This window comes from Atheta coriaria, unplaced genomic scaffold, assembly GCF_025399875.1.
Source record: "Atheta coriaria isolate IRGN ID8LTWV9N9 unplaced genomic scaffold, Caltech_Dcor_3.1 hic_scaffold_6_pilon, whole genome shotgun sequence".
Lineage (NCBI taxonomy): Eukaryota > Metazoa > Arthropoda > Insecta > Coleoptera > Staphylinidae > Dalotia > Dalotia coriaria.
Window position 1 is genome coordinate 11458832 of NW_027045448.1, and position 13869 is coordinate 11472700.

Sequence of the window (13869 nt, forward strand, 5' to 3'; positions counted from 1 at the left end):
GTCTTCGAATAAATCGTGTTACAGTTAAGTTTGTCACTATAACTGTGGGACATAAAGATAACAGTAACCGGGAACGCCGTGAAATATGGTGTTAATTGGAACAGTTTTGGGCAAATAGACTCTATGGAATCTTTCCTCAAACAAGATGACAACAACCGTTGTATTTGCATAGTGAACTACATTTTCATTAATAAATAATACGAATATTTTGGATTAACAACTAAATTATAACATTTCCACATGTTGCACAAGCTGTGTTACATGCATTTTGAGTGTAAGTTAACTGGAATCCACGATTGCCTGATGTGGTGGCACCTTCAGTTGCGTTGGTAACAGCAGTCAAAACAAATGGCTTTGATGATGCTGCAATAAGAAAATAATTAGGTAAATCGTGTTTATTAAAGGTTTAATAAAGCAAAACTTACTAGTAATTGCAGGTAGACCATTACCACAATATCTGTCCACAAGTGTAGGTACACCATTCACGCTACCATTGGGTATGATTATAAAATCACCTGTACAATTGGTACCATTAAGATACGCAGCACTAGTGGCAATTGTACCATCTATAATCGCAGCAGTTGTGTCGCCTGACACAGTAAACGAATAAAGATCACTTGCTACAGGACTCCATGTAATGGAGCAGTATCCAGGTGTCATGGCGACGCAGATTCCATAGTTTGTATTAGCTATTTGATTTGTACCTATTACTCCGTTAGCATTAATTACACTACTAGCTGTTTGGCCATAGTTAAGACTACGAACTATTCCGGATAATGCAGTATAATACTGAAAACATCCTGAAGGTGCCCTCGTAGGACACTCACAATCAATTTGTGAGATTTTTAACTTCCAAGAACGTGATTGCGTTGATGCTGCGCCAAGCTGCACAAGCAGTTTGATATCCTCAGCCCCATTAAAATCAACATACATGTGTGAACCTGAATTTTCACCACAGATTGGTGGAATGATTGATGCACCACCAACTACATTGAATGCGTCAACACAACAGGTCCCATTACCATCTGGTTGTGCCAAATTAAAGTTTAGGAAGTCAATACGCACCTTCAAAACAAATATAAAGGACTTATTAATACAAATTATGTTTTTCTATGGAAGGTATTTTATACTTGGCATATTTCTGGTCCGCATTTTCTAATTGTGAAAGGGCAACTCAATGGAGCTGAAACTGTGTTTGGGAACGAGCTACTAACAAAGTAAGTATTGTTATATGAAGAAACTCCACCGCAGGTTTTATGTAAGACACAGCAAACGCCAATATTGGCTGCGCAGCGCCCTGCAGGGACTCCTCCGATTTCGAAACACTGTCGTTTTGTGTAACAAGTTCCTTGGACGCCATCATTGCCAGTGCAAAGAGAGTTTGCAAAACGAACTATACCAATCCCCCAAACTACAAAAAGCGTTTATATTTTGCAGTTTTTAAAATAATTTAAAAGTTATTACGAATATTGTAAACTTACATCGTCCATTTCGCGTTTGTGGTTGAACTGATGTAGAATTTACTGAATTTGTGTCAGTAATACGAAGACTATAAGATATATCAACCAAAAAACAAAAAATAATAATTTTTAGTGCTTCCATTTTACTCGAATGCAAGAACTAAACTAACAAAATCAAATTTGGAGCTAGAATTTTAATTTATACTTGGTTAAACAGTTAATAACTTAGCACTATTGTGGTTAAATTAAAAATTAACATTTTTTAGTATAAAAGTGCCGTTTTTTAATTAGACTTTATTAAAAGAGTGATAATTTTTATTAATTCCCATTGTTTTAACAGTTACTCATAGAAAAAAGTTGTTTAAGGATGAAATTGTGGATAATTTAAACTGTGATATTGTTTTATTTCCATGTTGCTGCATTACGAGCATGCATCTCTTTACACTTAATTAAACAGTACAATAATTAACTTTGAGTTTAACATATACTGCTATACGATTCAGCAAATCGATGTATTCAAGCTAATTTGTATAATCAACTTCGATCCGCGCTGCTCTCGTTTACATTCCCCGTGTGTTCAGTGATGTATCGTTCTCATAATAACTCAATAATAAATAAGTACGACTAAATAACAAAATATATCATTAATACTACAAATAGTACATTTAAAAATCACGAAATATCTCCGGAGTTCGAACTGTGTGCTTCGTGATGGAGATATTTGATAATTAACACTCGTAGACTTCCACATCCACAGTTGTTGGTTTTATCATGGCTAAACTTCACCCTGCATGCAATGCATTGTGGATTCTTGTGACAAATCATCCATTGAATCTGGAACCAGAAATATTTTATAAATTTTCATATTATAAATGCAATTGTGATTTAATTTGTTTGTTTGTATCGCTTTAACGCAAAATCAATTCAAAGAATTTTGATACATTTTGGTATAGAGACATTTTAGAGCAAGGAAAAGTATATAGATCATTTTTAGTTGTAAAAATATGGGATACAGGGTGTAAAATAAGGGATGAAAGTTAATGTAGAGATTTAAACATAGAAATATTACCAAAATTGACACATAATGTTATAGTTTGAAATTAATAGTTACCTGGTGGGCCAAACAGCGACGATTTATTGTTATTCGCTTGCTGTTGGAAGGAATAAGTCAGATGCAGGTTGATATGTCGACCATATGAGTTGTCATCACGTCCACCTCCGTGCACTGTAAGTATTAAAACAAAAATAAACATTAGAAAGTTTATTTAAGGGATATATAAAAGTGGTTGGTTGATTGTGAACATACTGGGCGTTTTCGCTTTGCCGGTGTGCATGTGCTTCTTTTGTCGCGCGCGCGAATTCTGAAACCAGACCTGCGTAACGCGCTTACTCAGGCCGGTGATCTGCGCGATGCGCTCGAGGTCCTGCCCGTCCGGATTCGAATCGAGCTGGAAATTCGCTTGCAGCACCTGCAACTGTTCCTCTGTAAATGTCGTTCGTACGCGTTTCGCTTTATTTTTGTGATAACCTTCCGCATCACAACCATCTACAACAACAAACACAAATCAATAAAACTCAATCAATAGCGTCAGCCCAGATAGAAAAACAAAAAAGCGCTTAATTAAATCAATTACATAGAAAGTAAACATTACCATCTGATGAGGTTGTTCCGCCATCAAGTGTTTCTAGATAGTGTGCTTTACAGAGGACTCGATCTTCGTGCAGCGCGAATTCTTCACCGGTGGACAATTGACGATGGCATGCGGCGCATGCAAAACACGCCAAATGATAGACATGATCACGTGCCTTGCGCACCCAATCACTGCTGGAGATCCCCCGCGAGCAGACCGAACACTTCGCACCGAAGCTTCTAGAAAAATTAGATCTAATAAGAGAAAAGAAGAGAAAAGCATGGATTAATTTTGGTTTTAATTCAGCACCCCAAAAAATGATCAAGCAAAGTTCAAGCATTAATCTGTGTTTATAAACATTATCATAACTCGGGTGGCGTAAGAGGATGGCAGGATGGGGACGAACAATTGAACAATGGACGAGAAAAGTCGAATAAATATTGAGCACATGTAGATATATTTCTATCCTCGGGAGATATATTGTTGCGCGATGACGACGTCGTTTTCGTTTCTTTTTTTCTTATCGCACCGGTCGAGTTAGCGGGAGAAACGTCAGATCGTTGTGAAGAATGAAAGAAATTTCCATTTGTCATCTCGGGACAGGACACTCAAGTGACGGTGACATTCCGACCACCTCATCAATCGCATGATAATCATTTTATTGTTGATATCATACAGTCACGATTAATATTATTAAAACCACTAAAAAATAATCGAGAATTTTGATTTCAATAATTTTTTTATGCAAAAACTGCTTAGATTAGTACCTACACAAATTAATTTCTTCATGTAATGCACTTGTTTTATTTGTTCAATTCGCGTAGAGATCGTAATCTATTCAATCCCTGAGTTGGTATCTCGGATGACCGGGCCGCGATCGTTTAAAGTTGTGCGCCGGCTCGGAAGAAATCAAACGTTTCGGTACGGCACGATCGTGTTGTATCACTTGTATCGATATCATTGTGCGCGGATCGACTGTTGTGTCATTCCTGGCATTTGCGTCTCGGCTCTCTGTCGGCGCGCGTTTTCGAAACTGAAACGCGGCTCAAATGATGCGTGCGTACATGGCGGCGGCAACGGGCGCGTGTGTGTGTGTGTGTGTGTGTGTGCAAGCGGCGTAAACATATCGCATTGAACAATAAAATAAACGAAATGAACGGACGCGTATGATGCGATACGTTCCTAAACGTATGAATTATGAAAGAGGCTGGATATTATAGCAGGCTGGCGGCATGACTCGGCGCAAATTCGTAAAGGACCTCCATGAAAGACACGAGAAATTCCCTCCATTCCCGCCAGCTTTGTGATATGTCCGTTAACGTCGAAATTCCGAGCGCATGTTAATGTTGAAATTAGAAATTACCACGAGATGTCTAAACGTGTGATCAACTTGTGTGGCTGCGCATTTAATGTTTGTCTAAATCAGGAAATGTGGAATTAAATGCATGTTCAGTTATTTATTTCTTCTTCTGTGATGATGCGGCGGCAGATAGTGCGCAGCAGCGGCAATAAAACGCCCTCGAAAATTGGTAAAATGTTAATGAAACAATTACGATTAAAATGCGTGTGCGCGCTGCTCGCATCCGAAAATCCTCGCTGCAACACAGCACACAGTTTACGATCAGGTAGGTATCGGCGACAAGCTCCTAAAGCAAGCCAAATTGAAGTTTAATGTCCGCACGCCGATGCGTTTCCGTCGGCCGGCGACAATCTCGATGTGTGGAATGCATTGCGTGCGTGCGCTGCGGCTTAATTTATTCGTCGCTATTGGTCATATCAGCCGGGGAAGTGAATGAAATGGTAACAAATTTCGTGTGGCTCGCGTATCGCGCCTCGCATAAAGAGCGACGAATTAGGCGCCCCGAAAGGGAAACAAAGAGGCGCAAAAAAGAAGAGAGCCGCTCATTAACCGATACACGGGCCTGATTGTGATTGCCAGCGGGCGAAGGAGCGAACCGAACGGTAGCGGAACGACGGCGCAAACACGAACATCACTTGTGTTGTGTTTCAGGCTCTGCAAGGAGTCACCACTCAGCCTCTGACGAAAGGTGAACGATGCGTAGGAATACGTACAAGATACACCGGCAGAAATCCAAATTACACACATTTTACAACATTATTTAATCATAAATTTATTATTTTTACAAAACAAAATATCCGCGATATTAAAATGGATACGTATTAGGTAATAAACTTTAAATTTTCACAGAAAAAGTAAAATTTCTTTGAAATTATTCAGGTAACAGTCAGTATGTAATTCAGTGCCTGGCTGTAGTAGCTCTTGTCGAGGCAAGAAGCTGACGCTGGCGATGAATATTCAAATCGTCTTTTTAACACGTTTTGTGCATTCGTGCCGGCCGCATTTCGTCGGCGCGGCTTAAATAAATCTCTCGATTTGTTGTGTTCGACTGGTGCGCGCCTATAACCTACACGAAAGCTGGAAGCCTCAAGCAATCCGCAAGAATGCAACTTGCGCACATGAAGAAATTATGTCCACAGCTACAGGATCAAAAGCAGGAGGTGGAGAAACAAAATCACCAAAAGCATCAACTAAAAAATAAAAAACAAAACATTTACTCACTTGGCATAGTCTGCTTTACAGTAGACGGCTCTATCGCGTATGAAACACGACGGTTGACGATCCAATTGCAGTTGGCAGACACAGCATCGAAGACATCGTGCGTGCCAATTCCTGCCGGATACTTCCAGCAGGAATTTGTCGCTGATCGGTTCGCCACACGCCGAACACAATCGAAACTCAGTCTGCAACAAAAATATGATTCATATAGTCGCATATTTCGCATAGAGAAGATGAAAGGTCAAAGGGTATTGCGTCGTGGGCGGTTTTTCCGGCGAGCGAAATGCCAAAATGGCCGAGTCATGCGATGATCAATTCATTGAACGACGTCGGCATACTCAATACATAAACGAAGCCGATCACAACATATACTTATTTTAATTGAGATAAAATTTAAAAATTATTTTCAAAATGTTTAAATACCGAAGATTCTCTGTCATGCTACATGCAACTCTGATGTTATTTGTATAAAATTCACAGAGGGTATCATAACAATAACAATAACACCCCTGTAGGACTATACTTGGTACTGTGTGCATGAACCATAAACGTACAAAGCGATTTCGAGGGGCACGACGCACTTTTCGAGTTTTATTGACAACTGTGGGTTGGTTTTATTATGTTACTCGAGTATTTTCACAAATTTTCGAAGACACGCTTCACCGGGTGGCGTCTACTCGTATATTTCAACATGCTATGTGACACCTTTACGTTTTCACCAAGTTTGGGTGCGTAAAATGCGATTGTCGTTCTATTGTCGACCCGGAGGCTTTCGAGTGCGTGTTGTGCTTTCAACTATTGTCATGGGCACTCGTGCTTTTAGCTTTGATTGCCTCCTAATCAGATTATAAGTGGACTTCTGCCACCTACTTCAAAATTTGTACATTTTGGGTACTTGAAATGTTTATAGTCCGATTATAAACTTGAAATAAAGGAATAAATATTTCTTAGAATTTTTTACAAGATTTTAATTGAATGAATCTGAATATGAATGAAATTCAATGCTTTTGACATTACTTATCGTATTTATCGTGTTATAGTATTATGCCATGCACATTGATAAAGACGCGGACGATTTTTTATAATTCAATTGTAAGCGCATGACTTCTTCATTTTGCGCTGCTGCTGCTGCTGGAGTAGCAATGCGCCGGATTAAAATTCAAGGAGTGTGCCCCCTTCGTGCGATAATCCGATTAAACGCGCCGATATCCGACGCACCACAGAGTGAAGAAGCGCGTACGTGCTGCAAGTAGCCAAAGAGATTACAAATTTAATCCGGTATAAGATGACCATCGAGTCAAAGCGTCGAGGAAGTCATGGGAGACAAACAAATCGAAAAGATCTGATATGAACCCACCGAACAGAACGTGAAAACGATTTGTTCTGATCGATAAGCATCTATCAATATCAATAAATGTTCAACACACTAACATATTCTTTGGTTACTTGTATGTTACACTGTGATCAATGATGAATTCGCAGATTTGGGGTGTGATTTTGGGCCGGCCGAAAAATTCGTTGATGTGTAATGATGCGTGCGTTGTGCGGTGTCCCCCAACATTGACTCCGTTGAGGTGTGCGTAAAGACGGCGGCTAAACCGAATTATTAACCGCAGTTGAGCAGTTGAATCACACCCATGTGGCACGCATCAAGGGAACCCCAATATCGTGTATGACACCCATTGTCATTGTGTGTCGTTTTGGTTTTTCTACGGCACCATGTTACCCACTCTATTATATTCCACTTTGGAGTATTTTTGACTTTACAAGGGTGTGAGGAAGGCCAAATTCGTGAACGTGAACAACGCAGCTTGTACACAAATACATTGAACATATTTTTTGCACTTGGTTCATGTTAAGTTATTGACTTCATTTGAATTGCTATTTCTTGACTGGCATCGCCTCAACTTGACGTGCTTGAAAGAATTAATGGACGTCATGCGGCGATGGTATTGTCTCATCTTTGCGCACCGTTTCGTCATATTGGTCACCCGCTATGCAGACTAATTGTGCGCTGCTCGACAAAGTAATTAAAAAATTAATAAGATGTCAGAAAATAAATGAAACTTTTACATTCTACATTATTACACGATTACCACACACGCCATCTGTGAAATGATAGTCGTGGAACCTGTTACCCCGCGGTATTTTCGTTTGATAGTTGGTAAATCTTCAATAAATCACATTAATCGTCGATTATAAGACTTCTCTTGAATTTGAGTGCGGATAAGTGTTGAATTTAATATGCTTAAGTGATATTAACGTCATAGTCTTTTCCTCTTTTCCTTCTTTTCGGCCAGCGGCGAATGGCAAACTTTTCATGCAAGGGTATTTATTATTGTTGCTATTGTATCTTTATGCGCACCTCCTTGAGCCGCCCACCTTTTTAGTCTTTTAGTTCTTGACAACACTTCGAATGTATTGGTATTTATTGCCTTGGTGTGTTTTTTGTGGCTCGTGCTGCACACAGCCACAGCGAATTGTAAAGTCTTCAAGTCGTTACGTTCGCATCTTTTGCGCATTACGACGAAATTCACACCTTGTGCCAAGCGTTTGCGCCGCGCCGACGTGGAGCAGATGTCGAGGAACAAAATGCGTAAACGCTACCGCATTGTATCCATGCGTAGAAAATGCATGAATTTATACCACGTCTCAAGCGGCGTTGTATCAGCATAATAAATAAATAATTATTTCGTTATTACTTATTACTTACAGGCGTTTTGCATTCGCCTATTACGCGCGCCGCAACGGAATCAGAAACGTAAAAAATAAAAGAGCGGTGAAAATGTTCTTTATGACCATAATGTGTATTATAATATTTTCTCAAATTGATAAATTATAGCAAAGACCTTGAATAATATATCATACACGTGTGTAAGTGCAGCAAGGCGGTTTTCAAAGCGACTTCCACGATTAAAAGAGCTAAAATCGGTCTTGTTTTACTTACACGCTCCTGTACACCATACAGTGTGTTCTAAAAATGCCAAAAACATAACCTATAAAATTCAAGTTTAGAATTTTAAAAACTTTATAAAATTTTTGTTTAATTTTTAAATGTGATGTTGATATATTCCAGCGGTATGCACGTGGTAAACTCGAGCGGGTGTAGATGAGAGGTGCGATTCACGCCACACGGTCTCTGGAGTCCGAAAGGATTTTATGATAAATCGACTTTGAAAATTCCACACACGGATTCCAACGCAGCGCATTGTATTCGGGAGCTCTCCCACCGACACCTATACGCACGCGAAGACTTTATGGTCTCGACGCGGTGTGGATCTTCAACCAGCTCAGCGCGGCAAAAAAGGCAACATTTCTTTATAAAGGCAACCCGACCGAAATGGATGTTATAACACCTTAAATTACGCGATTTCGCGACTCTCAAAAATTTATTACCACCGTAGACCGAAAATGTGTCAATGTAGCAATGCGAGCAGATTTATATTATCGGTACCCCACCTGCAAGTGTGGTGGCGATGATATAAAAATTACCAAGCAACGCGTTTTTCTACGTTTATTTTTTGCTGTGGCTCGTTATTATTTACAGCCGCGCTGGCCGCGTGAACCGCAGGAGGCTCGAAAACCGCAGGGTGTCCGGCTGCGAAGCTCCGCGTCCCCCTCGCGGGGGGGCCATTCACACTCATCCGCGCGAGTTACAGCTTGTTTATCGGGCGTTTAACGGCATTAATTAATATGAAAACGAACAATAAACTCTGATGTCTCACTTATTGTTTTTTGCCATAACCTAAATTATCAGAAATTCACCCACACGCGTATAACCTCAAAATGCAAGTCAAGCGCGTAAATTCCGGGTGCAGTTTAAGATATAAACCGTAAATCGCATTGACACACCCTCGTAATAGTATTAAATAGTTTTACCAGCGTATATCAAAACATCGAATTGGAGTTTCGACAATCAATCAATAATCTGTTCGCTGTACGCTGCACAGCAACCATCTATAGTGCCGTGTGACATATGTAAATTAGGCAGGCATTATATCGATGCGTAGATAGTCACGTACTGACCTGGCACATACGGTGGTGCCCACCATGAAGGCGTAAATGATACAAATGATTGTTACCGATTGTTAACAATCGCGCAGCTCCAAGCCACACAACGACTACACACTTGCATGCGCATACATCTAGGTAATCCAAGAAGCTGTTAGAATGTTAACTCATTTCCAACATTCTCCTCCATCTTGCATCATCTGCATGTGTCCTGAAACGATTACCTACTTACTGCTTACGTGTGCGAGGCACGTTCTTTTTAATCTTAATTTGGATTTAAAACCCTTTCAGAATGAAACAATGCGCATTCGTTTTAAATCCAGCCGGTGGCAAGGAAAAGTAGATTATCGTGTTCGGCGTGATATTTATGTCGGCGCGACAATTTTATCGATAGTTGTAAACTTGGTTGCGCTACTGCGCTTACTCGTTGCGGGTAGATTCACGCGTCGATAAGGTCTTTTTAAGGCAAAGCCAGCGGAAGTCAATCCAGCGTTTGCACATCCATGATATAACCATGCAAAATTAACATAAAGGGGGACGAAGAATGAAAATAGTGGTGAGGGACATATGTGAGTGTTCAAAATGACAGGGGCGTGTTTGGAACAATCCCCTTTTTGATACAAAGGTAGTTTTTATATAGCGGAGGGTATTTTGTGTTGAACGGACTCATTGACATATGAAATATTAAAACTACAAGCTTGTTAAGTGATATTCTAGAGTTCTAACCTCAAAAAACTCAAAAATAACCTCAAAAACAAACAAAAACACTAAAAAACAAACATAACCTTAAAATACTGATGACTCATAAGCAAGTATGAAATATTTATAATATTTAACACACACCCAATTAAAAAAGATTGATTAATGAGTAATAATTACCGCGAATATTAAACCAGGCGCCAAATGCTAAGTTTATAATTAGTCTCTCGCTTGATTAGTTTTGAAAATCTAAACATTACCAGTAGAAGAAGTAAATTCTAATCTTGCGCATGTTTTAACGGTACATTTGTTAATTACGCGCGTGAAAACACAACCGGCACCCGTATGGATCGCGCATAATTCATCCCATAGATTTCGGACGACGGACGATTGGGTGTCCGATGCGGATGGCAAAATAAACACGAGAACGCTGTAAGTATCAATCATGGCGATCATTTCTCTTCATCGGTTGCATGTATTTATTATTCACGATTGAATAATGCTTCCACATTTTAGCCATAGGCCTATGTAGGTACCTACCACATGTAGCTGCATGTAAAAAATTGATAAATCTTTTTTCGTTTTTTTTTTATCTTTCGAGATGCGTATGTTGTTATTATCGAAGTAATAGAATGTAGAGAATATGAGGGTATGAATATTGAAGGTGTAGGTATGTGTAAAAAGTGTAAAGATGTAAAAGAAGCGAGCGTTGATGAAGAATGTAAGCAGTAGGTAGAAGCATGGTAGAAGCAGCAGCGTATCACTTGACAGATGGCGTCGATTTATACCCATCACGGAGGCAATTATGGTAGATGATATTGATAATGATAAGAATTAATATCTCTATTTGTTGAGGACGCGCCGCGCGGTAACGCACAATGCGAGCGAAGGCGTCCAGCAGCTACGGAACGCGCAGGCGTCGTGCTGAAAACTCTTTAAAACGTAAATTCGACGCCATTATCTCGCGCGGATAGAATCTTTTTCGGTGTTAGATGATGCGAGCCACGGACAGTGAAAAAGACGTTTTAATAAACACGCGAGCGTTAAGACATTTATCGTCGGGTAATAAGCTGACTAGTGACTACCATCATGGCTACCAACCAAGTGTGTGATGTTATCGAAATGATCAAAATCTCTTCATGTACACGTTTCGAATTATTCACTTTGCCAAATGGATTAACTTTACTTAGGTAATATCATAATCTTTCAATTTGGACAATTTCAGTTTATCACACTTGAGTTTTTTTTTGACTGACGTTAAGTATGGAATAATAAAAATACCGTTTTGATATTTAGGTATGATGTACCTATATTTTGACATCTTCGAAAATATTAAACACTTGAGAGTGGATGAACGTTGATATTTTGTGGTTGAAGTGTTGTTTTAATAAACAAGTTGTGAACACACGTGTGAAAATTGTGGAGAACGCGTTCAAGTCGCCACTGAAAGCTGTGAAGCTCTGAAATCAGATGTCATCCATGTCCAGGTGGAGGAAACATGAAATTATTAAGTTGTATCATCACAGGATTGCGTGTGACTTGGTTCATAATGCATTTAAATGATGCGTCGTGATTATAAATCAATTTTAATTGGCGTTGCTTTATAAATTCATAGGAAATGTATAAATATACAGGGTGGAGTATGAAATTAGTTCAAAAATGACTTAGTTAATTCAAAACTTTAAGGCAAAACTTTTTAAAGGTTGTTCTTCAATTTTTTTAAAATTTCAATAAAATTTGTTAAAAAATTGTAAAAAAATCGCGTAAAAAATAATAAACTAAGACTTAAGTATGTCTCTAAACTTGTTTTAACATAAAGTGATGTTTACAGTCTAAAATATGCCTAAAAATTGTGATAAAAGCCAAAAGTGATCATTTTGGCCAAAAACACACAGATTTTACATTTTAATGAACTGCAATGATTGTGTAGGTATCTTTATTTGTGCAATTTATTTACTATTGCATTGCTACTACATGAATAGGTAGGTATATTTCCAAAATAGGAAACTGATCAAGTCACACTTCTCTCAATGACATAAATTGCAGTTGTAGAAAATCAAGAAGCAAACATTGCATGTTTATCAGTAATTTAGCAAAACTGATGATAGCTATATCTAAATTTATTACTGTCATTTGAAAACTTTAATTTCCGTTCGATTTCCTAAGAAATAATAAGACCCAAAGCTTAAACTCATTAAACTCACACAAAAATTGAAATAAATAACCCGAGAAACAATTTGTCAGTGTTTTTACACATTGTAACTTTTATTGCACTTAATTAGACTCCTCATTAACAGTTTTAAAGCCGCTATTACTTTGATACAACTGTTTTTATATCCATAATAAGATAAACATGCGGCTCATGGACCAAATGATGCAGGAGGATATAGTCTACACTCTACCTACAGTCTTGATTTGTCTGAGCACACGGGGCATCCGTTTATCGCCATCGAAAACCGGCGCGGTAACCGCAGGAGAGATCGTTATCAGATTTATGTGGTGTTGATTAGGTGCGCTTCCGACGCTTAGCGGTAGGTGGGCCACACATTAAAACCCATCTTTTTTACCCGTGTTTCATCAATTCAATCATAATGCACCGGGAAATACTTAGATAATAATTAGAAATTAATTTGTTTATAAATTATCACATGGCACGCGATAGAAACACACCGGTTATATTAATTATAACAGTTAAATATTTGTGTTGAAATATATCCGTAACGAATAAATATCTGAACTAATTTATGAGACATCAATTAAAAAACTCAATCTTTAAGAATTTTTTTTTCTGTGATAATAACTCATCGATCGGCAATCGGCGTATTTTTAATTGCTTTGATTTATGTTTACAACCGCCGAAAAAATATTCGCGTAGGTTGAAAATACAAAAAATTGTTAATAAAAAATAATTCCACACATACCTTCATGATCTCAGTAGTAATATGCTCGAATTCACCTTCCAGTTTGCCGAGTTGCATTTGGAATCGAACTGAATTTAAATACAGTCTAATTATTGCACGCTTGTTAACATCACTTGTTTAACTCTGGAGTGTTTAACCATAAACTGTCATAATCAAAGATTTTAACTCGTGTGTGTTTATATTTAAAGTCTCTCACAGCACACGCCTTGCAGATGTGAACGTGGACGCAGCGTGCAAACGACTAACGGCCGTCAGCCGAAGAATCCGGGTAGTACATCAGCGGAAAGGCCATCGAATCGTGCGGATTGGGCCGGGCCTTCGAAGGTGAACACCGAGTGGTAAGTGGTAAGCGTGCGCGGCGGAGGGTCCACCAGAGTAATAGCCCCCCGGATCCAACGCAACATTTCATCGTTGTCGAGGCGTGGTTTGCTTCCAAAAGCCACACCCTCGTATCTGCTCACTACACATTCACTGTCTCTACATGTTTCAGGGGAATATTATGTAACAAGCACCAAGTGCACAACGAGGGGATGAATATTTGTGAATGGTTGCTACATACATGCGCGAGT

At 39.0% G+C, this 13869-nt stretch overlaps 2 protein-coding genes across 3 annotated transcripts; both read right to left on the reverse strand.

Moving 5' to 3' along the window:
- Window positions 1-213: 213 nt before the first annotated feature.
- Window positions 214-2233, reverse strand: LOC135794731 (uncharacterized). Its single transcript, XM_065306115.1, has 5 exons — window positions 2194-2233; window positions 1131-1411; window positions 426-1065; window positions 285-363; window positions 214-220 (listed from the first exon to the last, which is right to left on the reverse strand). The coding sequence occupies exons 1-5, from the start codon at window positions 2231-2233 to the stop codon at window positions 214-216; spliced, it is 1047 nt and encodes a 348-aa protein (XP_065162187.1).
- Window positions 1844-13563, reverse strand: Awh (LIM/homeobox protein arrowhead). Of its 2 annotated transcripts, none has more exons than XM_065305027.1 (6): window positions 13301-13563; window positions 5673-5854; window positions 3113-3330; window positions 2767-3006; window positions 2572-2685; window positions 1844-2294 (listed from the first exon to the last, which is right to left on the reverse strand). In XM_065305027.1, exons 1-6 carry the CDS (start codon window positions 13355-13357, stop codon window positions 2236-2238), a joined length of 870 nt encoding a protein of 289 aa, XP_065161099.1. In that variant the 5' UTR covers window positions 13358-13563; the 3' UTR covers window positions 1844-2235. The 2 variants fall into 2 exon arrangements, with proteins under 2 accessions (XP_065161099.1, XP_065161098.1); XM_065305026.1 differs by having other exon boundaries at window positions 3113-3345.
- Window positions 13564-13869: the final 306 nt, after the last annotated feature.

Excerpts from the sequence above, each read along its gene's own strand:
- LOC135794731 (XM_065306115.1), bottom strand. The coding sequence starts at position 2,233 with ATGATAAAACCAACAACTGTGGATGTGGAAGTCTACGAGT. Across the intron at positions 1,412-2,193 it reads GGATGTGGAAGTCTACGAGT|TTTGGGGGATTGGTATAGTT; the intron begins GTTAATTATCAA and ends CGCTTTTTGTAG. Across the intron at positions 364-425 it reads TGGTCTACCTGCAATTACTA|CATCATCAAAGCCATTTGTT; the intron begins GTAAGTTTTGCT and ends TTCTTATTGCAG.
- Awh (XM_065305026.1), bottom strand. The coding sequence starts at position 13,357 with ATGCAACTCGGCAAACTGGAAGGTGAATTCGAGCATATTACTACTGAG. Across the intron at positions 5,855-13,300 it reads TTACTACTGAGATCATGAAG|ACTGAGTTTCGATTGTGTTC; the intron begins GTATGTGTGGAA and ends TTTTTGTTGCAG. Across the intron at positions 3,007-3,112 it reads CGGAACAACCTCATCAGATG|ATGGTTGTGATGCGGAAGGT; the intron begins GTAATGTTTACT and ends TTGTTGTTGTAG.